At 32.9% G+C, this 25,526-nt stretch overlaps 1 protein-coding gene across 1 annotated transcript in view; it reads right to left on the bottom strand.

Moving 5' to 3' along the window:
* The window catches only part of LOC131855187 (uncharacterized), a 74,313-nt gene extending 51,555 nt beyond the window's left edge, over window positions 1–22,758 (bottom strand). The window contains exon 1 of the mRNA XM_059206435.1: window positions 22,285–22,758. Within this exon, the coding sequence (XP_059062418.1) occupies window positions 22,285–22,413 (129 nt within the window). The 5' untranslated portion in view covers window positions 22,414–22,758. The remainder of the gene's footprint in view (window positions 1–22,284) is intronic.
* Between the last annotated feature and the right edge of the window lie 2,768 nt (window positions 22,759–25,526).

Below are 25,526 nucleotides of genomic sequence, written 5' to 3'. Positions count from 1 at the left end.
AACATACAATTAATTACGAGGATCGATAAAAAATACAAAAACAACACCATGTCAAAGTCAGAGAGTTGTATTTAAAGATGCAAAATTATGCAAAAACAACAAGAAAATCACGAGCCAACGAACACAAACGTCCTCCTCTTGTACCTTTAATTAAAATAAAACGCACAATAATTTATGCACTGTTGCGTAAAGGTACGCTGCAACAATAAGAATCCAAAGTTGAGGTCACACAAACTCACGAGAATGCCTCAGCCTCCGGAAAAAACGAAATCCTTTTTAAATTAAAATGGAGAGACAATGAGCTAACACAGCTGGCGGAATTTAAAAAGAGGAATGAAGAGAAAGCCACAATAGCGTTAGCCTCAGTAGCTGTAGAAGTGTAGAGTAATTTATATGGTAACAAAGTGTCAAGGATAAAAGAATTGTCACGTCACGTGCGATAAACGAAAGCCAAGAAGGAATGGCCATTGGGCGATCGGAAAGGCTTTTTATTTAGTGTGCAGATAAGTAGGAGGGAGACAGCGGGCGTCTGACGCAGCGATGCTTCGGATACCTCTTACGAGATCAGATAACCAACGCTTCGAATCACAAGCTTTTATGGGGTATTATTGTGATTATTGCCAGCTATAAATACTCGTGAATCTTTTATTGAGATTATCATAAACTCCTTTTATCATCACACAATAATAGCTGTATTAATGTTCTTCTGAATTAACTGAACGAGACATTAGGATATATGTATAGTTCGGATAGTGTTGCATTCCTGAACGAATACCAGTTAAATCCAATGCTTCTGACTATTTTAAACTAGAAACTATTCTTGCCAATTCACGGTATGCAACTCACATTATCTCAAAGCTGGTATCTATAAAATTCAATACAGACAGCTCACTTAACTGTGCGCTTTGGTTCCTACGAATAAATACGTCCGTTTACACGATTCATGGCCAAAACAACGATGTTTAGGAGTCAATTAAGAATAAACACGTTGGAACTCCGGCGCGTCTCGCGTAAAACGTAGCTAATAGCCGTTTAGATGGTAAGGTGGAACAGCGGGAGATCATGTCGAGAAACCTGTGGCATTCGCCGTCATTCGCGCTGCGGGCGCCGCGGACCTCGAGCGTGTTTACGACACTTCAACTGTTCATATTGATTGAATTCACCACAAATTAAAAAAGTTTATTACCTCGTTCCATGAAGTGGAAGCTTCGATCTTTAAATTTAATTGATTACAGTGTTGGAATCAAGAATGATGTAGATATGACGCAACCTAAGTGGTCTCGGACAGTACGGTTTCAGTGGAGCTCTAACTCATGGAATGAACTACGTACCAAAGTTTTCTTTAGACAGTATGGGGTTTTTCAGCTTCCTCCAACGTACGCACACTTAGATCATGGAATGAACTGCCTGCTCAAGTTTTCTGTAGAGATAACAGTATGGGGTGTTTCTTAAGGTTACTTATCGCTTGGCAACGTGCACCCCCTATTGTCAGGCGACTATAAGCTGCGGTAACTGTTGACCATTAAGGCCGTATGCTTGATTGCCAACATAGTTGTACAAACATAAAAAGGTGTTGTGTTTAATAATATCATTTTTCATTCATCCTGAATATCGATATCGGAGGAGTATGTCAGTAATAGAAACTAGTGATACATTTCTAGCAATGTACCGTGACAGGTTCTTTATTCAGTCCCCATTAGACCCGTCTTGCTCAATTTCCACCAAATTCAACACAGTAAACTTGACTTTAGTCTTATTCGATTTATCATTCACTTATACCTGGTCAGTATATATCATTTATAATAATAACCATGGAAAATTCTCACAGCGCCATCTAGTCCCAAGTTAAAGGTTATGTTATGGGCATTAAATAAGTGATAGATATATACTGATTTTTTAATATGTACATACATAATATATACATCGACTACAACTAGATCAATAAACACTCATATCATACATACAACGTTTGTACCGTGCGAGGAATTGAATCCGCGACCATCGGAAGTAAGGCGGTGTGCTAAACTGCTAGACCACCGTGGTCGGTAATTGTAACGTTAACTGTATAGTTACATACTTCCAATTAGGAATCTAGTTACAGATAACAAACACTGCGCATACAGAAAACTAAGCAAATTATTGTTGGATAGTATATATATATATATATTTAATTTATGATAATGGAATGGTGCATCCGACTGCGCTAACGGTATATGCTGGCGGGACACCCGTGGAGGATGACAAGATGAGGTCAGGTCAATTAGCCCATCATGGCAAATTCATCTGAAATTTGACATGATGATTTCTAAGTGATATAGCGTGGAGGTCAACGTGATAGAGTACATACATGGACCAATGGAGGATGATGAGACAAGTATGAGGTCAGAACAGTTAGCCCACCGTGACAGATTCTCCATTTATGACGATAGTTTCCAGGGGAAACAGCGTGGATATCAACCGGACATAGTACATTGCTAGCTATGGTCTCATAAGCCACATCACTAACAACCCCTTTCTCTCAGATAGTAATTTAATATTCACGAAGTGTAACAAATATCGACATATCAAATGAGACATGTAATTTGATCGTGTTATTGGAAAACCGAACAATGGGAATGAATGATGCGAATTCATAAAAGCACACACAATAGTCACTATTGTGTAAGGTGATACGATTTTACGACTTACGAAGCCTTATTCGAGGAAGGTGGTTCTGGCGACGCGAGTGATACCTGCTATTAATCTGCTGATTTAATATTTAGTGTGAATGACAATCAACTTATTGCTCATCTGCTACAAAATGGCCATCGTATTATATCTTACTATTATTATAGAAGCGAATGTTTGTGAGTATGGATGGCTGTTTGTTACTACTGATGTTTGTTACAACTGACTACTCATTCAGTAGTTTTTGCGTGAAAGGGTAACAAACAACCAAAAATTTTGATGAAACAGACACAGTAATATAGCTTATATATTAGGTTAAGATATAGGCTATAATTTTAAAAGATATTACGGATATTGGGCGAAATGTAACGATAAAAGTCAAGTAAGTGTGAAGCAGACGAAGTCGCACGGGTCAGCTAGTACACATTTACATCATGAGCTGTACGGTCATCATGATGCTACTTGACGCTAGCGTTTCTGAATAGTAAACTAGCTGACAATCCACTTGATAGAGTGGTAACCATCAATATCACGTGCCATATACCACGGTTTCCTTCATCAGCCGTCATTTCTAGATTAAGGTCTCTTAAGGTACGAAGGAACTTAACTCTTTGACTACTACAAATATATTTAAATTTAAGATTGATATTATTTATCAACATAGTACTTATCGGCTGCTTTTGCAAGTCATAAGATTCACTGGCAAAAATGTTAACTGGTACATTTTTTATGTTACTTTTAGGTCAGTTCCGATCTTCAAATATTACATAGCTTTTATAAAATTCATACAATATAAGAAATAAAAAATATAAATTCTCTTGTCTGAAAAACGAATGCACAAGGTTGTCTGCCAAATAATCGATTACCGAGCTTACCGGCTTTAATCGAGAAGTATTTCAGAATATTTTTTAACTAACGATAGATCCAAAATATTTATTGGTATCACATAATATTATTCTAATCACTCTTCAATTAAAAACACAGCCTACAAAGCAACCTTGCTATACGGCGAAATTATATGAAACAGTCGTTGACAAAGTACAAAGTATACCTCGGTATAAGACAATTAGAAACGAACCTCAAGTCGAGAATAAAAGTGATAAATTTAAACAAGCGCTGCCATAACATTCACAGGAGATATAACAGTCGTCTCGTAAACTTGACGAGATTCAAAGACGTGTCAGATCTGGAGGCCGGAGCCTCAAAGCGAGCAACGGGGCCGTCAATTTGTTTACGAATTACGCATAAATTCGTCTTGAGCAGAGGAGACAGACATCTCGTGCGGCGATCGCTGTTGCGACATTTCAATAAAATTTACGATGGTGACTTAAATGGCGTGTTCGATGCACAAAAAAATCTTCCGACATATTCCCTTTTTGTTTTAGAGGTATACTTTGAGTTCGTTAAAATATCTCGGCCGATAATAAAACTGTCTCTCCACCGTAATATACTTATAAATATGGCATGTAATCGATATTACACGGATTTACATTGGATGTTAATTTTCGTGTCCATTGGATTTCTCGATAACATCAGAATGTCGTTTTTAATGTCTGTATGCGATAAGTGGTAATTTTGTATTTAGGTTTTGCAAGTTATTATTACCTCGTATGTTATAATCGTGAACGGGTGCTCCTTGTCGGGACTAGTCTGTTTTACGAACACTGATTAGACTATTTGCTTTTGCAATAGCATTTGCTGGTGGTCACTCTATTCTCTCAAATTTAATTTTAATAATGAATCTGTATTATTGTAAACATGTACAACATTTATTTGAAAAGAATACGAGCTGAGTTTCCTGTCAGTTCTTCTTATCTCGAAGTCATTCCGAACTGACTGTAGATTTGATATATCATAAGAGTCTGTAATAGACTTACATGAATAAAGATATTTTGCATTTTTGAATTTTTTGTTATTCCCTCTACATCTGGTGTACTTTAAGTGTTAGGTGCTCAGACCTGTGACACTTCGACCTGCATAGATCTATTGTGCTCGCCCTGTTTCAAAGTTCGCTGTCTAGACCCGTGAGGGACAAGAATTGATGGATATTCTAAGGGGCGATGGTTTTTTACCTCCTCAGGATAGAAGTGTAATAAGTATAAGCTTCATGAACCTCAAACCTCTTTTAGATTCTCGTGTACGATATGATTTCAATGGAATAAAATAGTACTTATTACAACATTACTTCATTTTGTAAATTCTTAACAGATAATTCTTTTTTTATCTATTTCACAAATTGTTTACAGATACGAAGAGGGCTGGAAATAATTAATAAGTATATTTTAATACAAAAACTGTCATTTTTAAAATCAAATGAACAGTAGTGGCTCGTACCGGTTTCGCCTGGGTGTACTTGTGTATACATTAACACAATATGTCACTCTGGAATAATGTACCTTTAAAATAGTGAAAGAATCTCTCAAATTGGAAACACATCTATTAAATATATATAGCCAAGATAATACCAGATTTGGTTGTCTCTTTAAGTTTATGATACATAAAACCTCAATTTCTATAATTTATTTTTTTTGTCTATTAACTTCTGTAATTGATGCAAAAAAAAATATTATCTATCTATCAAAAAATACCAAGAGAAATTCAATTAGCAACAAGCAAGTTTCCTATTCTTTTTGTGACGAAGTCTGCGTTCCGAATGACTGGTAGAATTTTACCTTACATTAAGTTTATTTGAATAAAGAATATTTCTATTTCCACTTACCTACTCTATAACACAAAAACTATAATTTAAGGAATGCGATACGACACGACATCTGCAAGTAATAGACAGGCGCAAGGCTTCAATTGTAAATAGCACAAAACAATATTATTTTAGGATTCCAAAATTAGCGTGTACAATGTCAGCGGTATGCAAGCACCACCGATCTCCGTTATTGCCCATGACAGCTCAGTTGTACGAGACAGATCGCCTCGCGGCCTGCACCCTATATTTCGTATCGTTTCTGTATTTTTGAACGCCGGCCTGTCTAGGGTTGCCACCTGTACTTTAAAATGTTGTATATATTCTTTATTTTACTTTTAAATACAGTTTTGGTAGATTTAATTACATATACAGAGTGAGCAAATGTATTTTTTGGAATTATCTAAACTAAGAGAGATCTCTATATTCAACCCAACAATGTGGCATAGCTAGTGGTGAGTAGGTTAATTTTGTTTTATTATTTTCTTTCTTTTACAAATTTGATTTAAATTAAATTTTATTTGGTTTGGTAATTTTAAAAAAAATATTTTGTAAATGTGATTAGACAAACGTGATGTGGGTTTGACGTCATAGCATGTATTTTTTAGAATTATATAAAATCGGTTGAATTTTGATCGATATTTTGAACACAGTTTTATACTTCTGTGAATGTCATCGATTTCTGTTTTAAAAAAATAATAATAAATAATAAAGTATTGTACGTCATTGTACTCTATACTTTATGTGAGTTATAAAGTACACGAAAATACTTTATTTCGCATGATTTGATTTCTTTGGTATTTTTTAAAGTTTAGTCGTATGTATCTTTTCATTAAACAGTAATTAATTTAGTAGAGATTACAAAATATAGACTTGATACAAACAACAAGAAGAAGCAATAAAAATATATTTTTAAATATAATAATAAAGAGAAATAAATTGTACTTTATTTTGATACTATGTACTTTTTTGCTTACTTATAATAACCATTTACTTTAACTACAAAAAAACGTGGCAACCCTAGTACTGTCACACAATCGTTCATGTTTACTCACAAGCGTCCAAACTTTAAAATTAGACTTGATTTAGTGAGCGATTTGTAATAATTTATGGAAATCCCACAAAATTCATCAGGCAGCAAAAACATTGGCAGTTCATTAGAAACTATTTCAGCGACCCACCTTCTCTTTGTACAGGTGGAATTAATGTAAGGATTTTTACTTTTTTTTATAATCAAACATCCATTGAGTTGAGGTTTTTTAGACACAAAAAATTACATTACACCGGACGCTCCCCGGATGCCCTCTAGACTAGGACAAATCCGGGAAACCACGGACGGATGGCAATCCTATGTATGCATACAATAAATAACGAACTAAGATAGACTCTATTGTATTGACAATAAGGTCTTTATGTTTTATTTACTCTTTTTTTGTATCAAACCAAATTAACAATAATTGTAATTTGTTTATTACTGTATTGGCAGTTCATTGGAAACTATTTCAGGGACCCGCCTCTTCCATCCCTCCGCGACTTCATACAGGTGGAGATAATGTATTTTTTTAAATTTAACATAATTAATAAAATTCCTTGAAATCCTTTGGAAAGTACACACTCTATAATGAGGAGATAAAAACCATCAGTCCTACGTATATCCTTTTACTCTTGCTCCTGACGGGCCTTTTTTTTAACGTCAGGAAAATCTTCATAGAGGCCCACCGGCTTAGGGCCCAAATGGGGCCGCCGGATTCATACCGGCCAAAAACCTGACGACTATTCCTCCTCGAACATATATCCGTAGTCACGGGATCGCATTTGCATTCTCCAAGACCACCGACATGGTTCCCATCACAGGGACCTTTCATCTAGGATCACCGCCGGACCCTAATGTCTCCCTGGTCAGCTTCGGATCGAGCTCCTGACGGGCCTAGACAGCAAATTCTAATAAAGAGTGATCACAATAGATCTATACAGGTCGCAGCGCCAGCCAAACCAATGAATGTAATCAATATTGAAATGCAACTTCTCTACATAAACTAGAACCATACTCTGCGGGTTGTGCGGTATAAATGCAGCACTTAACGACTTAACATGCCCAACGTTTTACATAAAAAACTATCCAGAATGGTATACATCATTATTTTTTCCTCTAAAACAACGGGGTATCCCATATTTTTTGTGATCCGACTGCCGAATGCGTGGGTATCGAGTCGGACGCTGATCGCTTCACACTTTAAGTGGTAGCATTACTGAGTGTCGTGATGAATACCCTGCTTGTACTATTTTTAACTTGAGGGTAACTTTAAGTTAATTTAAAGGATAAACAAAATCTGTAGAGTGGATGGTGCACTCAAATTTCAAGAGGGTTCGATAAGAAAATTGTGTAGAACAAAGTTGTTCTTTTAAGAACACAATAATAATAATCTACCATTGGTGATAAAAAAATTGGACTAGTACGAGAGGAAGAGTATTGCAAAATGTCTCATCAAAGTCCATAGTAACATAATAAACTAACTGTTACTCGCGACTGTTCTATATGGATTTAAAATATAAGTCGCAGCTTCGATTCCTCGCTCGGTACGAACATTTGTATTTATTAGTATGACTGTACATATGTATCGGTCTGGGTGTTTTCTATATATTAAATATGTGTTTATAAAAAAAATAACTAAGTTATTTCAGTTGTTTAGTATCCAACACACAAGCTCTGCTTAACTTTGGACTAGATGGCGCTGAGTGTGGGAGTGAGTGGATGGTGCACTCAAATTTTGAGAAGGTGTTTTGGAAAAGAAAATTGTACAGAACAAAGTTGTTCTTTTAAGAACACATAATATTATTATTATCTACCATTGGTGATAAAAAAAGTAGACCAGTAAGGGAGAAAAACTAATTGCAAAATGTCCCATCAAAGTCCATACTAACATAATAAACTAACTGTTACTCGCGACTGTTCGATATGGATTTAAAATATAAGTCGTGGCTTCGATTCCTCGCACGGTACGAACATGTGTATTTATGTGTATGATTGTTTGTATCGGTCTGGGTGTTTGCTATATATATTACTAGCTACTCACCCCTGCCTCGCACGGGTGTACATGTTTTATATATATAAACCATCCTCTAGAATCACATTATCTATTAAAGATAACCGCTTCAAAATCCGTTGCGTAGTTTTAAAGATTTAAGCATACATAGAGACGGACAGACAGCTACAGCGATTTTGTTTTATACTATGTAATGAAGTATTAAAAAAAAATATATCTAAATATTTATATCAGTTATCTACTTAGTTAGGGTTATCATAAGCACTGCTTAGTTTGAGACTAAATGATGCTGTATATGTAAATATTCTTAAATATACTTTAGGAATATTTAAGGCCCCAGTAATTCATTAATTTTATTTAATAAATTAATATCTTTTATATCTGGAACATACTTCTGCCTTGTATCGACACCTCTAGGAATTTTGATCGTCGTATTATAGATTTGAGGTCTAGATAACAAGCAGTATCCCCATCAATTTGGTATAAAATATTTGTTGAGATCCAAAGATTCGTTTTTATGGTCACCCAAAGATTAATACGGAGATAAAGCGATTTGGGGTGGTTTAAACCGAACGGAATTTTGGGGACATGATAAATTTTGACACCTTTTGTTTGTACATAAAAACAAAACGGCACGCATGATTTGTTTGTATTTGTTTTTATAACGCAGATGAAGGAAACTGTATATGGAGAATGACTTTTTTAATATCTTTTCTTTCTAATATTGCCTTTCTAAAATGACATGGACCTTAATGAAATTTTATGTGAATATAGAACATCCAAATATATATAAAAAAAAGCAGAAAAAGTCGTGTAGTTCATAAAAAATAATTTAATAAATAACATATCAGGACAATTCACAGAGCGCTATCTGGACAACTGTTATAAACACAAATATACATTGCTTTTGTAAATACTTACACAACATACATAGAAAACACCTAGATGGATACAAACATACATAATATGAATACAAATATTTATACCGTGCGAGGGATTAAACCCGCGACCAACAAGAAGGAAATTATACTAAACCGCTAGACCATCGAGTTACCATACTTTATAATGACTCTCTCATATCTTGTATTTGCTTTTTATCCAACCATATGTGAGCTATTCATGCTAAAGAATGACAATTATCCCCATTTTTATTCTCCCCTCCATGTGTACCACCATCGCGAAGCTCAAGCCCCGCCCCGCGGGCAATGTACGATCTTTGTACAATAACCATCAATGCATAACGAAATTTGATCCATTACCTATACCTACGCTAGCAATATAAGATATTATGATTCTTTATAAACAAGCTATGTCTGCGGTTTCAGCTGTATTTGTAGCCTACTAACTGACCCCGGAAACGTTGTTTTGCCATATAAATTAAAATCGATATTAAAAAATAGGTGTTGGTGAAAATTGAGGGTTGTATGTAGATATTATTTAATGCAACATAATAAAAAAGAAACAAATGTAACTAAAAATTTAAAAAAAATGTTAGGAGAATCAGGACATCCCTGATGACTGGGTATGAAAAATAGATAGTCGATTCACAGACCTATTGAATATGCATATAAAATTTCATAAATATCGATCAAGCCGTTTCGGAGGAGTATGGTAACTAACATTGTAAGACATAAGAATTTTCTATATAAGATATATAATTCTGATGTATAAGCTATATTATTATAAAGTTTCATTAGAATCCATTTAGTAGTTTTTGCGTGAAGGAGTATCAAACATCCATGCATCCATCCACGCTCACAAATTTCCTCGTTCATAATATTACTGAGATATAATCCCAGAGCAACAGGCAAGTTTCTTGCTCATTTTTCTTGCCTTAATTTGCATTAGAATGGCAACAATAATAATATGACTATTCAAAATTGGTTACGTGTAATAAGTTTCATTGAATGAAGATTATTTTCTGTTTCTTATGTTAGAAATTTTTGTAATGTGAAAATGTTCAGCAGATTTTCACATTACAAAAATTTCTAACAAGTTATTCTTAGAACAGAATATTTATTTATTAAATTTATAATATTATTCTTCAAAAAATTGTTACGAATTGTAGCAGTAACATTGCTGATTTGGTATAAAAATATATTAAATATAGATATATATTACCTATATAGTTGAAATGTACTTGATACAAAAAGATACAATCTACAGATTATAATGCATGTAGTTTATGACTTCGTAAATAAAATATTGATATATACAGGTGCAAACGTTAAATTATTGTAAGCTATACAGATATAGTATTCATATTTTGAACTGTACACGTTAGGGAAAACGTTATAAAACAAAAATCTAATTCGGCTCTTTAAAAAATTCCTACATGAAAAAATAATTTTCGAAGTATAAAAAAATTGAATTTGAATAATGTTGACAGATAAGAATGAACGCTAATATTGTTACTACTTCAAAATATTACAAATTGAAACTAAGACACTCCCGAAATATCAACGTATATAAAAAATACCAATAAAACGTGATAAGTTCCCTTTATCGTTAACGTTAAATCAAATCTAATTAATTAAATATTAAAATGGATATTACAACAATACAAAAAAAATACGGAAAGTTAAAAATATACATACCAAATGTTTTGTAGAAGTTTAGACGCGTCTGCAAACAGCCGACGTGAACGAGAAGCGATCGGACGTTGAGAGTCTCGAAATGAAATTTACGAGCATTAAAACTATCTCCATTTCATCGCAGCCTGTAGGGCTCAGACCGCGTTTTACCGAGCCCAGCTGCCTCTAATCGAATCCCAATCAACTCAGAAACGATGTAAAATAGTTTACTGAAACATTAAATGCATAATCAAAACGGCCGCTTGCACTCAAAACTATTAACACAGATAAACTGTTTCATAACTTAAAATGTTTATAACCACAAGAATCATTATGTGTGTCTTTATTCTTTGTTTATGGCAGCAATAATGAAGTAGGAGCATAAAGATAACAAATAGACAATAACGCTGCTATTTCCAGTAGATAAAAAGTAAATAATATAAATGAGGTTTTATTTGCGTAGAAAAAGAAACATTTAAAACCAGTTTGAAGATAAATAAACAAAAGAGAATATGGCTGATTGATTGTAAATATAGATAAAGGGAGGGAACTATTAATTTCTTATTTACGGAACCCGAAATAACGTAGGTGTCTATAGAAAAAGAGAACGGTCGACGTCAAAATTGGACGGCGACACAATGGTGGCTTGTGGATTAAAAGCGAAGCGGTGTAGCAGTGGCGGACACATCATTTATCAGAACACAAGATGCTCTTCCGCGCGCTTTAACTGCGCCTTCGAGCCCACAAAAATATATTTTCCTCTAACCAAGTAACAAGACATTCCTTTTTATATTTCCAATTAAATTCACAGAAGAATGAATAAAATAAAACACATATTGAGAAACAGACTTGCGTATTTGAGTTACGAAAATATATTCTCATCATATTTTGACAGTCTCGGTGGTCTAGCTGTTTAACACAGCTTTATTTTCGATAGTCGTGTGTTCGATTCGCACGGTAAAAACATTTGTATTAATGAGTATGGTTATTTGTATTGATCCGAATATTTTCTATGTACGAAGTTACAAAAAATGTATCTAAGTATTCATATCAGTTACTTTGTACCCATAACACAAGCTCTGCTTAGCTGGAACTAGTTGATTTTGTGTAAATTGTCCTGAATTATTATTATTTCTATTATTATATCTTGATTTAATGTTTGACAGTAATGGAATCGTTGAGTTAAACAAAAAAATACCCATGTATTGAAATTGCATTGTTTTATGCAGACTTCATCTGCACTATTACATGCTGCTTATAGTCACATTGAAATTTCATATGTATAAAAAAAATAAGCAATATCTACTCGTTGCAAGTGATATTAGTCTGCATTCCAGTACTATAATAAAACTAATACTAATATTTGCAGACGAATACGCATATTTTATGTAATCTGAGTTGAATACTAAAATAAAATAAACAATAGATGCTAAAACAAGTTTGCACTTAACAGTTGTTACTAATTGTGAAGCAAGTTCCAACATCACACACGATATAACAAATCACATCGTTGTAAAATTAAATAATTTATTTATCTCTAATACCTTTTATTTTATAGTTCGCAATAATATCATCAGCGCAAGATTTATTGGCAAATTAATCAGAATTAATACTAGTAATAACATCCGTACAAATTGAAATTAATGTTCGTACAATTTGTTGCTTTGTATATTTCGAAAGAAAGGCAACGTTATAAAATTTAACGAGTTCATTGACTTCACAATGTTTAGTATTATCAATTGGTTTATCGATATCAGTATTCTTGTCTTGGAATCCTGACAGTGTCCACATTTTAGTTCAGTCAGGCCTCAGTCGTGCTTTATCGTTAGATCGCGTGACGACGATCTCTATATCAAGCCCATGTAACGGTATTTCATGTAATTTCTGGTAACGATGTGTTTCTTTTATTATTTCGCCACTATAAGCAATTATGATGACATTATTTATAATAAAATATTGTTTAAACTTTGTCCTTGTACAAATATATTTTAGAGAGGCTTCGTTGTAAATTATGATGTCAAAACTGAATGTCATTTTAATTAAAAGTATAAAATATCTATAGAAAGTAATTTTACATATATGTTTTTCATTACAATTATATTCATTACAAGCTTAATTTATAATACTAATAAAGGTAATATTACTATAATTAAAAAATTCTCTATATCTCTATCGGATCAATGATTAAATTTTATAAAGTGGGATTAACGTCGCATAGAAAATATCATTTAACATAATTGTATAATAGACACGGCATAGATAGTAAATAATAATAGTTTATCGTCACGACTGTTATACCAAAAGGTAGACAGAACAATTGATAAAATTGTCGTCACCAAGAAGAAGGCCGTAAAATTTGGCATACCGAGTATCAGTTTTAGAATACGTATATAATTACGTACATAATTAATGTTATTGCTTCAATAAAAAAACTCAATTCAACTGCAGGCTAATCAAAAGTAAGAAATATACATCTAAGACGACAAACGCATACATATTAATTTCTCCGTTTATGGTGTTTACAATATCTAGTCACATCTAATTTATGAAGTTGTCCAAACTTCGGTTATAACTTTTATTTTTACCATAAATTTATTACGAACATACATTCTCTGGCATCGAGGCAGCCAACTTAGCTTAAAGCGCAGCGTCTTAACCGTATACTTTGTTACACCGATACGAATCAAGTTGTTATACGGAGCCCATAACTTCACACCAAAGCCGATTGGACCAGCTTATTGCCACCAGACAAATAAATATCTACAACGTTATCAGAAATCTTAAAGAAACCCGAAACCGTGAACATGCACGTTGAACATACGGCGTTAACTATTCATTTTGTGTCTCTTGAGAATATATTGAACAAAAGACGAGCGCAGCATCCGAGTACACTATTTCTCACTACATCGGGGCGATGTAATCAGAGAAGACGACGTGTCGCGTTTATTTATGTATGGAAGGGGCGCGGGCGAGGGTGGGCCAAGGCTGGATACAAACAGAATAATATTGATGACAGTGCGCTGTGAGGGGTCATGAATCATTAATCGTGTGCTCTACGGCTCTATTACGAATGCCTTCGCGGATAAGCCCCGACGAGGTGAGGCTACGTTCCTACACTTGCTCTTTTACTTCTCGCTTCTCATTGTTCGTAATTGATCAGGTACATTATTATGTACATCTGGTGAAGCCATAACATACGTAGGGCTGCGGTTAGTAACTGAATGAGAAGAGCTGAAATTGGGCCCAGTTGCGTGCCTTGGGGAAGGCCTATGTCCAGTAGTAGACTGCAGTGGGCAGATAATGATGAAGAGAAATGGGTCACGTGATATAAAGAGAAAACAGGTCAATATATTTACATGAAGAAGATAACAGACTTGACGTAGATTGTGACGCTCAAATTTAAACGAGTACATATTAGTCTAAGATATAATGTGTCATACCTTCACACCCTTTAATTGCACTGCCAGATGTCACTCTTTAAACCAAAATACAATTAAAGCTGCTTTGAAACAGACAGAGATACCCACGCAGATGACATTGTTCAAATTCTATCTAGGTATTCTACAAAGGCTTAATCTGCATCTAAATATTAAATAAAAGAATAATTATTAAATTCAATATTATATACATTAAAAAGTATAACAGTGCAAAGACCGATCATTGTCGCAATATTTCTTAAGAATTCACTCGAATCCATTATACAAATAAGCAATAAATATTATGAAACGTTTACCGTATCCAAAATGTCATTACAATATTTGAAAGACCAAAATTAAACCATATTTTCAATTATACCGACCGCCTCGAACACAGCGGCAAAAGAAACAAGCAATCATCTTAAACACAAAAAGCGAAGGCAATTTAAGTTAATTCAGTAAGCAGCAGACATAGCTACTTCCAAATGAACTCAAACGTAACAAAAACGAAAACAAACCGTGGACAAAAACGCAGGTCATTTCGGCGTGGACTTTCTTCTTGTTTGCTTTTTTCTAAGCGCTGCCCGGCCTCGGGACGTGCATCCGAAACCTTGAAGTTTTTTTCTACCTCTCGACGGACAATTTTTATTCTACGTCTTGTGCATGGCTGAACAGCGATAAAATAATAATGCTGGAGCAAAAAGGGACCGTAAATGAAGGGCCGAGCGTTCCTAAACTTCTAATCGACATTTTTATTTCGCGATCAGCCGACCCCATTCTTTATGGTTCCTTTTTTGCAATACTTTAGAACTCAAGGTGAGTTATTATTCTCAACGGTTATTGTTTTAGAAATAAAAAGATACAGTTTTAAAATTTGCACACTATAACATGAAATATTGTAATAGAAACTGTTGGCAGTTTTTTTGTAACGTTGCCAACAATCTGCTAATGGTTTCGCTAAAATGTGAAGGCGTAACGGTATTTTTAAAATGATAAAAGGGCCATTGGTCATTTGCCCAACGTTTTCAAGTAATTTAATGGATCTACATTTTTACGAAATTCCCTAACAGTAACATGTGCAAAAAAATTTTAAAAGACTATACCAACACAGCAATACTGAGAACTTCATATATGAACCTTGTTTTATTTCAAAAATACGTACTGCTAGTACTGTTGCTTAAAAAAAGAATTATTCCAAACTTTTTATTTTTGATAAAATATCATTTTAAAAATTTACGTTGTCTAATTAAATTTCAAATGAATTGTTGAAAGTGTTGAAATTCTTGAATAGTAATAGAATGTAAATATGTTATTAATAAAATATCATAAAGGCATGAGAAGCAAACTCTATAATAATAATATTAAAATTACAAACTGCTATTACTGCAATTGAATATAAAATACTACATTATAACTCATTTAAACAAAGAGTTTCAAAAGAATACAATTCATATTCTAAACGCATCTGAAAACAATTTTCTGAATGATAATACACTAGAAAGCGCTCAGAACAAATTCGTATAAAGGGGACACATAAAATTTACATGACAAGCCAACTTACATGCTTAATGTAGTCATAACCATATCTATATCTTGGCACTTAAGTTACTTTTTAAAATTCATCACGTGTTTCGAGGTCCGCGTTGAGGGAGGCACGCTTCCCACAAAAAAGCTAAAAAGTTTTAAAGAGAAACAAAAAAAGCACAAGCCAATACATTTAAAAAGGTCCATGTTCCTGACACAATAGAGGTATAGTTTCTGGCGACAGAACGGTTACAAAGCGTCTGTATTTTTTTTTGGGAGTTAATGAGAAATTTATAATTAGTTGTATTGGAGACTTGGGTTTATAGTTCTAACTATATTTTATTAATGTTACTTTAAAAAGTTGTTTCATTATCGTTTTCTATAAATCGTCAAATTTATATTTCATTTACAGTATTTGTGGGAACTAGTCTGTTTAAGTTATGTCTGCTGATTGACACCTAAATAAGTAAACAAGTTAACGGACTAGGTTTAAAAAAAGAAATTCATTTGAGTTGCTTGCCAGTTCTCTTCAATTGAATCTATAAACTGAACTGGACAGTAGAAAACAAACAATTTCCAAAACCTTACCACTAAAATCTGATGAATAAATAATTTTTGATTTGATATGTTACTGGAAAAAGTTTTGTTAAAATGTATATAAATGATATCAAGCTAGCCTATGTAATGTAAAAACTTGACGTTCATAAGCGGCTAAAATGTCCTACATGAATAATGATTTTTGAATTTGAATATGCTTGTTAGCAAACAGATATAGATATATATATAAATGTTAGGAAATGCAAAATGTAAATAATTAATATCTGAATAAAGGCTTTATTATTATTATAAAAATAATATAAGATCAAATTAAAAGTGACGCATAAAAAACTTGCATTAAGAATCATTATTCCTATAAAGGAAAATGTTTACATCCTCCGACTAAAATATGGCTAGCACCTCAAAGTTTTTGCACTGCGGCAATTTATTAGAGTAGTGATTCCAAAATCTGTAATTATACCCGTATTAAAAAAGGTTGCTCGCCCCCAGGTAGGAAAATATCGATTATGGCCGATCCACGGCCGTAATTTGGCGCATTTCCTCAAATATCCTAATGATGCGAACAGAGCAGCAGTCGATAACCGCTATCCTTCCGCCCCCAGAAACGTCACGCACATCCTTCATGAAAAAAACGCTAATGCCTGGCTCATTGTAACCTTTGTCACAGGTAGGATCTATAGAAAAAATGCTAAACGGAATAATGCATTAGCTGAACAAAAAAGAACACCAATGCGTGATCACACCATATGCAATATGGATTAAGCAGATGCCGATTCTGGAATAGATGACGTGTATGATACGGGTGCTGTTTTTTTTAATTTTTACCTGAGAATGTAAACAGAGGTATTGAATATTGGTAATAAAGATCTTATTGTGAATGCAATAGAAATAGTTATAGCAATAAAAAATGCCTTAACAATGAATAATAACTATGTTCTTATAATTGAAATATTATTAACTAGCGACTCCTCTTAGCTTCGCATTGGGAAAAATTATAAATCTTCCATATTCAGATATTTTATAACATCTCTCTTTGGCGACCTAGTTGGTCTAGTTTAGCACACCGCTTTACCTCCGATGGTGGCGAGTTCGATTCCTCGCACGGCACAAACATTTTATATTCATGAGTATGATTGTTTGTATCGGTCTGGGTGTTTGCTATCTGTACCCATAATACAATCTTTGGCTAGCTTAACTTGATTATTATTATTATTATTTCACTCTACGCATACTTAATAAAAACAATATGTACTAATCCTATACGAGAAGTTGGGAAGCACAAAACTACGGTAATTTACTTAACAAAAGACTCGATTAAGAGAGTATTTCATGTAATTCGATTCCCATGGTATATGGGAGCTATGGCTGCCGATTTATGATTCCATTGAAATGGTGTTCAAAGGTTTTAAGTGGTTCGTAAAGTTGCTTTGCACTAATAATGAAATGTACCCTCCGGAGTGCTACATGGATTCAATAAGATATGTTTGATGTTACGACAATTAAACACTTATAAATAGTGAAAGTATTATTGTTACGAATCCTACAGTATCGCGGGTTCGATTCCGAGCACGGTACAAACATATACAAGAGTATGACTGTATCGTTCTGGATGTATCTGTGTAGATATATATATACGAACAAAAATTATCCTTGTCAAATCAAATCAAAACATTATTCATGTAAGTCTATTACAGACTCTTATGATACGTCAAATCTACAGTCAGTTGGGTATGCTTTTGAGGTACGAAGTGACAAGAAACTAAGCTCTTATTATAGGCATTTATATCATATATATATATAATTCATATCGCTTGTGTTATAGGTTTTATACAACTGTATTGTTCCTATAACACAAGCTCTGCTTATCTTGAGACTAGATGGCGCTGTGTGAATTGTTCTGAGATTTTGTCATTACTACTTGGTGACATTTATTAATATTTTTAACAGTTCCGTCTCTCAGATTTTTTGCTTGTACCATAATAAAAAAAATCTAATTATTCAAATTTAATTGTAATTCATTAAGAAGAGGTGAAAGATTATTTAGTATTATTTAAAACATTTATTTAAGAAAACAAAAGTATGTATTACAGCTCTATGGCAGTAATGATTGAAACGGACCATAATTAGTCCAATGCAAAATCCGGCCATATTGCAATTTCGAATTTTTAAATGTAAAGAGAAGTAATGTAATAAAATTATGATAATAAATGTGAATGTAAGAAGAAGAATTCATGAAAATATAAAGAGAATCGAATAAACTATACGAAACATTCCATAGTGAATATAAATTCAAATTAAAACAATTCATAACTAAACAATAATAATTTATTGTTTAATCCATAGCCGTGAGCTGAAACAAAATAAGTTAATTCCAATTTAAAAGGGTTAGCCGACACAAATTACATTTATGGGAAATACAGACTAATAGCGATAACCCAACGATGCTGCTCGGCGGGGCAAATAAATAACGAGTTTAAACTGCATCAGTAAATATCGAATGAATGAATGAATGAAAAACTGTTTTTATTTAATCGAATTAGGTGTCATTTTGCGGAAGTTAGTACTACATACTTGAGTCGCGGTTTGGTTGCCGATGAATCAACACTAGGCTTCCGAGCTGTACCTGAACTTTATTCAACGCCTGATGATGCCTTGTTCAGAGGAGAAACACGTGTCGCGATATGAGTGTAGACTCAATAACGGTCGGAATTTGATCGCCACTAGAGAAGGTCGTAATGGTAGTCAAGTTTCCACACCGAATATTTGTAGTCTCACTCATGCTAATTGTAGCGGAATTAAACAAAATAATGTAAATCCTTCAAGTAGAAAAACTCTTTATTGTTCCTCTCACAGAAAGATATAACAATTAAGTACTGAAATTAATATGTATATCTAATATATAAAAAAAAACATAATTACAATATAGAGGTAACAATTGGCGGCCTTATCGCTAAATAGCGATTACTTCCAGACAACCTTACGATGGAGAAGAGTGATTAGACTGTGTGTCGAGATATAACAATTAGTTATTGGAATTGCAATTTACATATTATATACACATATATATATAACTACATAAATTTTCTTCAATATTGAATGATTATTACACGTAATACATCGAAATATTAGGTACAATAACAGTGGTCTAGCGGTTACCGCTTTACGATGCTCGCGTTCGATTCCTCGCACGGTGCAAACTTTGTATTCATGAGTTTGCATCAGTCTGGGTGTGTTCTATGGATATTATGTATGTATTTACAAAAAATATATATCTAAGTGCATATTTATATCAGTTGTCTAGTATTCATAACACAAGATCTGCTTACCATAGGACTGGTTGGCGCTATGTTAATTGTCCAGGGTTATTTATTATTATTATAAATAAGATTGGGCATCGTAGATATTGTGAGAATATGAATAGAATATCTGCGAGTAGACCCTGGGTCAATATTAGCGTCCTATCGAGACAAATGCGGCTGAAGTTCTATTTTAGTTGTATTGTTTTATAGCAATATTCCGTAATCCTAAGATGCTTACAATATATCGCCATTCAGTCATAAGGTTGCCCATTGTAATATCTTATTGTGGGTTTTTCGAGGTCGATATTTTTATTTCCGTTCACTGCTTTTTTGTTATTTCTTTCTAAATATTTCATGGAACCCTAACTTTCTATAAAGTACCTAGATATGTCATAAATTCATTAATTAAACCAAGGAACACTACATTACGTATTTTAACAAAATTCACAATTCAAGTCACAGTCTTATTGGATATCGTTAGATGTTGATAGAATACTTAAAGAGATTCTCAAATCTTATAATTGTATTGTTTTCAATTTCTTTTACACTTAGACTAACTGTGCCTGCGGTTTGACTCGCGTGAAATTTATAGCCCAGGCATTATTCTGATGTATAAGATGATGTAGCGAACTCCTTGATAGGTTTTTATACTATTTTTAAATTTTATAATAATATTCTTTGACATATTCTTTATTGTTACTTTCTATTATATATCGCTGTCATATTAGTCGCATTTTATTTAATCTCCGTATTTTCCTCATTAAAACCTTCAGCACCTCTCACTCATCAGACACATTTGATACCTCCGCTTCAGATATGTTACTGTAAAGTTTCATAAAAATCCGTTCGGTAATTTTTGCGTGAAAGAGTAACAAACATCAGTCTATTCATCGATACCCACAAACTTTCGTGTTTGTAATTTTATTATAATTGTATTGTTTTTACTTTTGTTTTAGACTTAGAAGTACATATAAGATTTTGTTTATATATTTGGGTGTCAGTACTAAAATTTCTATATTATTTATATTATTTATTGTGGTTTTTAAGATAAGTATATAAAAGGCGATTGTGGTTTTGGGTCTGTAATACAAATATCAGTATTATCATTAATTAATTTAAATGTACTAGTAGGTATCTAGTAATTCAATTCAAATTCAAAATATCTTTATTCATATAGGTCTATTACACTCTCTTATGATATGTCAAATCTACAGTTCGAAGTGATTTCAAGATGAGAACTGACAAGAAACTCAGCTCGTATTCTTTTCAAATAAATGTTGTACATGTTTACGATAATACAGATTAATTTTTTGTGTCATTTAAACATTTATTTAATATACACAAAATAGCTAGAGATTTACAGCCAATATTAATTGTTAAACACTGGCTGTACCCATCTACTGAATCAATTATATTGAATGTCCAGTTCAGTTTGAATGTGGGTTCAATTTTAGAGCGAAACCCAGTGATTGATTGAGGCACAAACGAACAATGCACGTTCATCCATTATTCGAATTCTGTGTTTATGAACAAAATTCGACTTTAATTACATCAGAGTTTACAATATTAATAGGTTTACCTATATTGTAATTCTAGTGATAAACCTTTTTAAGTAGTTAGAAAGCTAGTGTATTGGATATTGGATATTGATATTTTTGGTGTATTGGATATTTGATATTGATATTTTTGGTTGCAGTCTACCGAAAATGACAGAATAAATTTAAAAATATCTTTAATTATTAAATCAAATCAAATCAAAACACTTTTATTCATGTAGAACATTTTAGCCGCTTATGAACAAAGTTATTTGTATTAATATTTTTTTCCCTACCGTCTAGTTCAGTTAGTTTATAGTGTTGAAATTACATATTATGAACTGTACTGAGTAACAATTCTGATTTGAATTTTCTTTTATGGTTTTGTAATATTGTGTTTGTATTAAATAAATAGATGTAGTTATTAACACGTGGTGGCTTGTATGTATCAGAAGAAATGTCTGTTTTATATGCATCGTTTTCTAAATAATTTGTTTCATTTGCAGTTTCATAACTAATTATTGATGTGATAACCTTTGAAGATGCGGCTCAATAAATTTGAAGCTCGATTACATAAGTAGCTACCTTAGTGATGTTTACAAGTTGTTCATTTATTAATACTTCAAAATGTCCTTCTACCAATTTGTATTTTGCGACTTTGATGTTGAAACGTAGCTAAATTTGACATTCTAACCATTTTAAGAGGTTTCGGCAATTACAAAACTTTAGTCGGAATATCTTCGCAGTTTCCATTTAAGTTGAGAATTCCGAGAGCTGTCGCTTGTTTTGTTTACAGGATCCTCGGGGTTTATTTTCTTGTTGTTGAATAACTTATTTCATATAAAGTTTCGATATACTATTCTATAGATACAGATGTTTAAATTTCTGTTTTTTTTAAAAACAAATTTAGAACTAAAGGTACATTTAATCAATGTAATAAGAATGTTAATATGCATGTGAACTGGCCTACCTTTTGCAAACAAGTGGCTCTGCATTGTGCTACGCGCAAAGGTGACGACACTTCCTCTTCGGCCAACACTCCAATCCATAATAAGATAGAAAACAAGGAAAAACTATAAGATAACATTTTGGCACACATTTTCTTTGGTATTCCTCCTTTGAATTTGCGACTTTTGGTCAAAGCTCTTCGCTTATCATAATCGACACCCGAATCGCAGTAAAATATTGGTCATAATAACTTCTAACGATTTTCCGACGATCTTTTCCAACACTACGTTAACATAATTTTATTAGAGAAAAGTTTTTTCAGCAATTCCAACGGCAGGTGATCCAAATTCCTCGAGACGATGTAACATATCTGTACAATACTACAGAAAAACACAAATCGTGGTCCGTACTGTATAAATCACCATAAAAGAATCACAACTCGAATCGTTGTACGCCGTATGTTTTCAGAGAGCGACCCTGCTCGTGGCGCGGTCGAATGCGTACTAACTACCCCGCTTCAAGAAGCTCGATTCCTCTCCCCCCCGTTGGTTAATTTTTATATCCCTCTCGCTCGTCGCCCTCCTCTCCCTTGCACTCTATACGAAGCTTACGTCCATGGCTACTACTACATATGCCGCTCTCTGTCGCCTCTACTATTGCATATATATTATTCCATCTCGTTTCATCTCGGGCGGTTTCACGTTGTTTTTCCTTGATGCAGTTTAACGGATGGGAATGTAGTGGTTATTGTTAGACAAAGACGGTGGTAGTAGAAATTTTAGGGTTGTTCAAAAGGGGTGACAAAGAATCGAGCTAATTCAGGGCTTGCGTTTTTATGGGAGTCCGGGCGGTAAAAAGTATCCCGCCTCCCTCGTTTGTACAACTTTATGGTTCTCGCTTCGGGAAGCCATATTAATAATATAAATGACAGCCGCATCAACTATTTATAATGTGTTTTTTATTATAAAAGGGTTTATGAATTCCTAATGTTATTATTGTTTATGCCATAGTTTGCTCCGTTTTGAATCAGGCTATGGTAGAGATTTTATATGATTTATATGAAATTGTTTTAATTACTTATTTTGTTCAATTTCTAAAACTTCTGCGTTTTAGTTTAATTAACAGTTTCTAATACAAATTGAGATTGGAAAAGTTGATAAAATCATAGTTTATGTATAACAAGTAAAGTTTTGTTTCAGTTAATGATATTTTAAATAACACCACAATTATTACTTATAAGGTATTAAAATCAAATAATTAACCAAGAAAATAATCCCAACTTTGTTGTATTATTTGTTGTTATTATTATAGAATAGAATAGAAAATCATTTATTCAAATATACTTAATTTAAGCACTTTTGAATAGTCATAAAAAAAATTATCTACCGCTCGCTCGGAAAGCTGTCTCATCACAAGAAGAACGAGTGAGAAACTTGCGTGTTGCTCTTTAAAATAATCCTTGTAAATTTACATTTATAAGTCGAAACGTGTGAATACAAACTCCCAACCAGCACTAATTTTTTTGGGTCAAATATAAATATACAATAAGATTTTTTATTATATTTATATATATATATATATACAAATGTCCAATTCTAAACACTAAATAAGTAGCAATTTTATCTTAAAATTATGTACCTATTGCAAAAAGAATCATCAACGTCCGTTCTTAATTGGCGATATCACGATTCACGATTTCGTACTTTCTAGTTATTATTAAACATACTACAATGATTTGTTTTATAATAATACATTATTAGAATCTAAATATATACAACTCAAAGGTGACTGACATAGTGATCTATCAACGCACAACCCAAACCACTGGACGGATCGGGCTGAAATTTGGCATGCAGGTAGATGTTATGACGTAAGCATCAGCTGAGAAAGGATTTTGATAATTCTACCCCCAAGGGGATAAAATAGGAGATGAAAGTGTGTATGAAACTTTGTCAATTTTAAACCGATCGGGCTGAGACTTTGCATGCATAAAGCTACTGTGACGTAGGCATCTCCTGAGAATTTTTTTTGATAAATACCACCCCTAAGGGGATAAATTAACGCGAGCGAAGCCGCGGGCAAAAGCTAATATACTATAGTTTATTATTATGTACGAAGAATGGTTGAAAGTAAAGTCTTAAAAATAACATTCGCTTAAATGAATTTTAATATTTTTCTAATTAACTCTACAATATTCATTTACTTAAAATTGTTTATTTCATTAAAAATAGAAAGATTTGTCAGAATGTACTCAATTTGCCAGAAAAAAATTCAAATGTATTATAAAATATTTTCTTTGTAAAAAAGCTTATTATAAAATTGAAGAATTTATAAATGATAATAATGTTTTTGTAGAAAATATCTAACTTAAAATTCAGAGCGCTGACAATGTTATCTGATTGAACAGAGATTAAGTGCGTAGCGGTTTCTATGTTGATTATCGCATGCCTCTTGTTATTGTGTGATTATTTGTATTAAAAAAAAAATCTATTTAAAAGACCAACATACAAGTTTCTTGCTTATTCTTCTTGTGATGAATCTGCATTCCGAATAAGCGGTAGAACAAAAAAACTTGACTATTAAAATGTTTATATTAAGTTTATTTGAATAAAGATTATTTCTATTTTATTTAATATTAATTTATAACATTATATTGTACAGTTGATTTTTTTTAATGTAAAATCACATTTAGGTAATTGTGTAATAATTATTATAGTATCGTAATTATAATTAAAATATTAATATAAAATAAATATTAATTATTAACTAAAAACTAAGATTTTGGTTAAGTTCAAATTATATTTATCATTAATGCAATATTTAATATAAAAAATTCTCTTCCGAAACGGCTTGACCAATTCTGATGAAATTTTATATGTATATTCTGTATGTCTGAGAAGAGGTTTATAACTAATTTGTATATCAGCAAATATTAAGCCACGACCACTTTGTCAAGAGTGGACGACTAAAGAAGAAGTCACGTTGTCATTTAAGACCTGTTGTACTCATCATGATGATTCACGAAGACCAATTTTCGTACTCAGTATTTTGAATATCATATTGTATCGCGCTGGTAATCATCAATAATTATGTATGATGTGATGAAGTGTCGCTATATAATATATCATCATCATTACATAGTACAAAACAAAGACGCTGTCGCTGTCTGTCCCTATGTATGCTTAAATCTTTAACACTACGCAACGGATTTTGAAGCGGTTTTTTTTAATAGGTAGAGTCATTCAAGAGGAAGGTTTATATGTA

The sequence above is a fragment of the Achroia grisella genome, unplaced genomic scaffold (genome assembly GCF_030625045.1).
Source record: "Achroia grisella isolate CSIRO2021 unplaced genomic scaffold, CSIRO_AGI_Agris_v1 utg1062, whole genome shotgun sequence".
Taxonomy (NCBI): Eukaryota; Metazoa; Arthropoda; class Insecta; order Lepidoptera; family Pyralidae; genus Achroia; species Achroia grisella.
The sequence above is the reverse complement of the archived record's forward strand: the minus strand, read 5'-3'. Positions and strand labels throughout refer to the sequence as shown.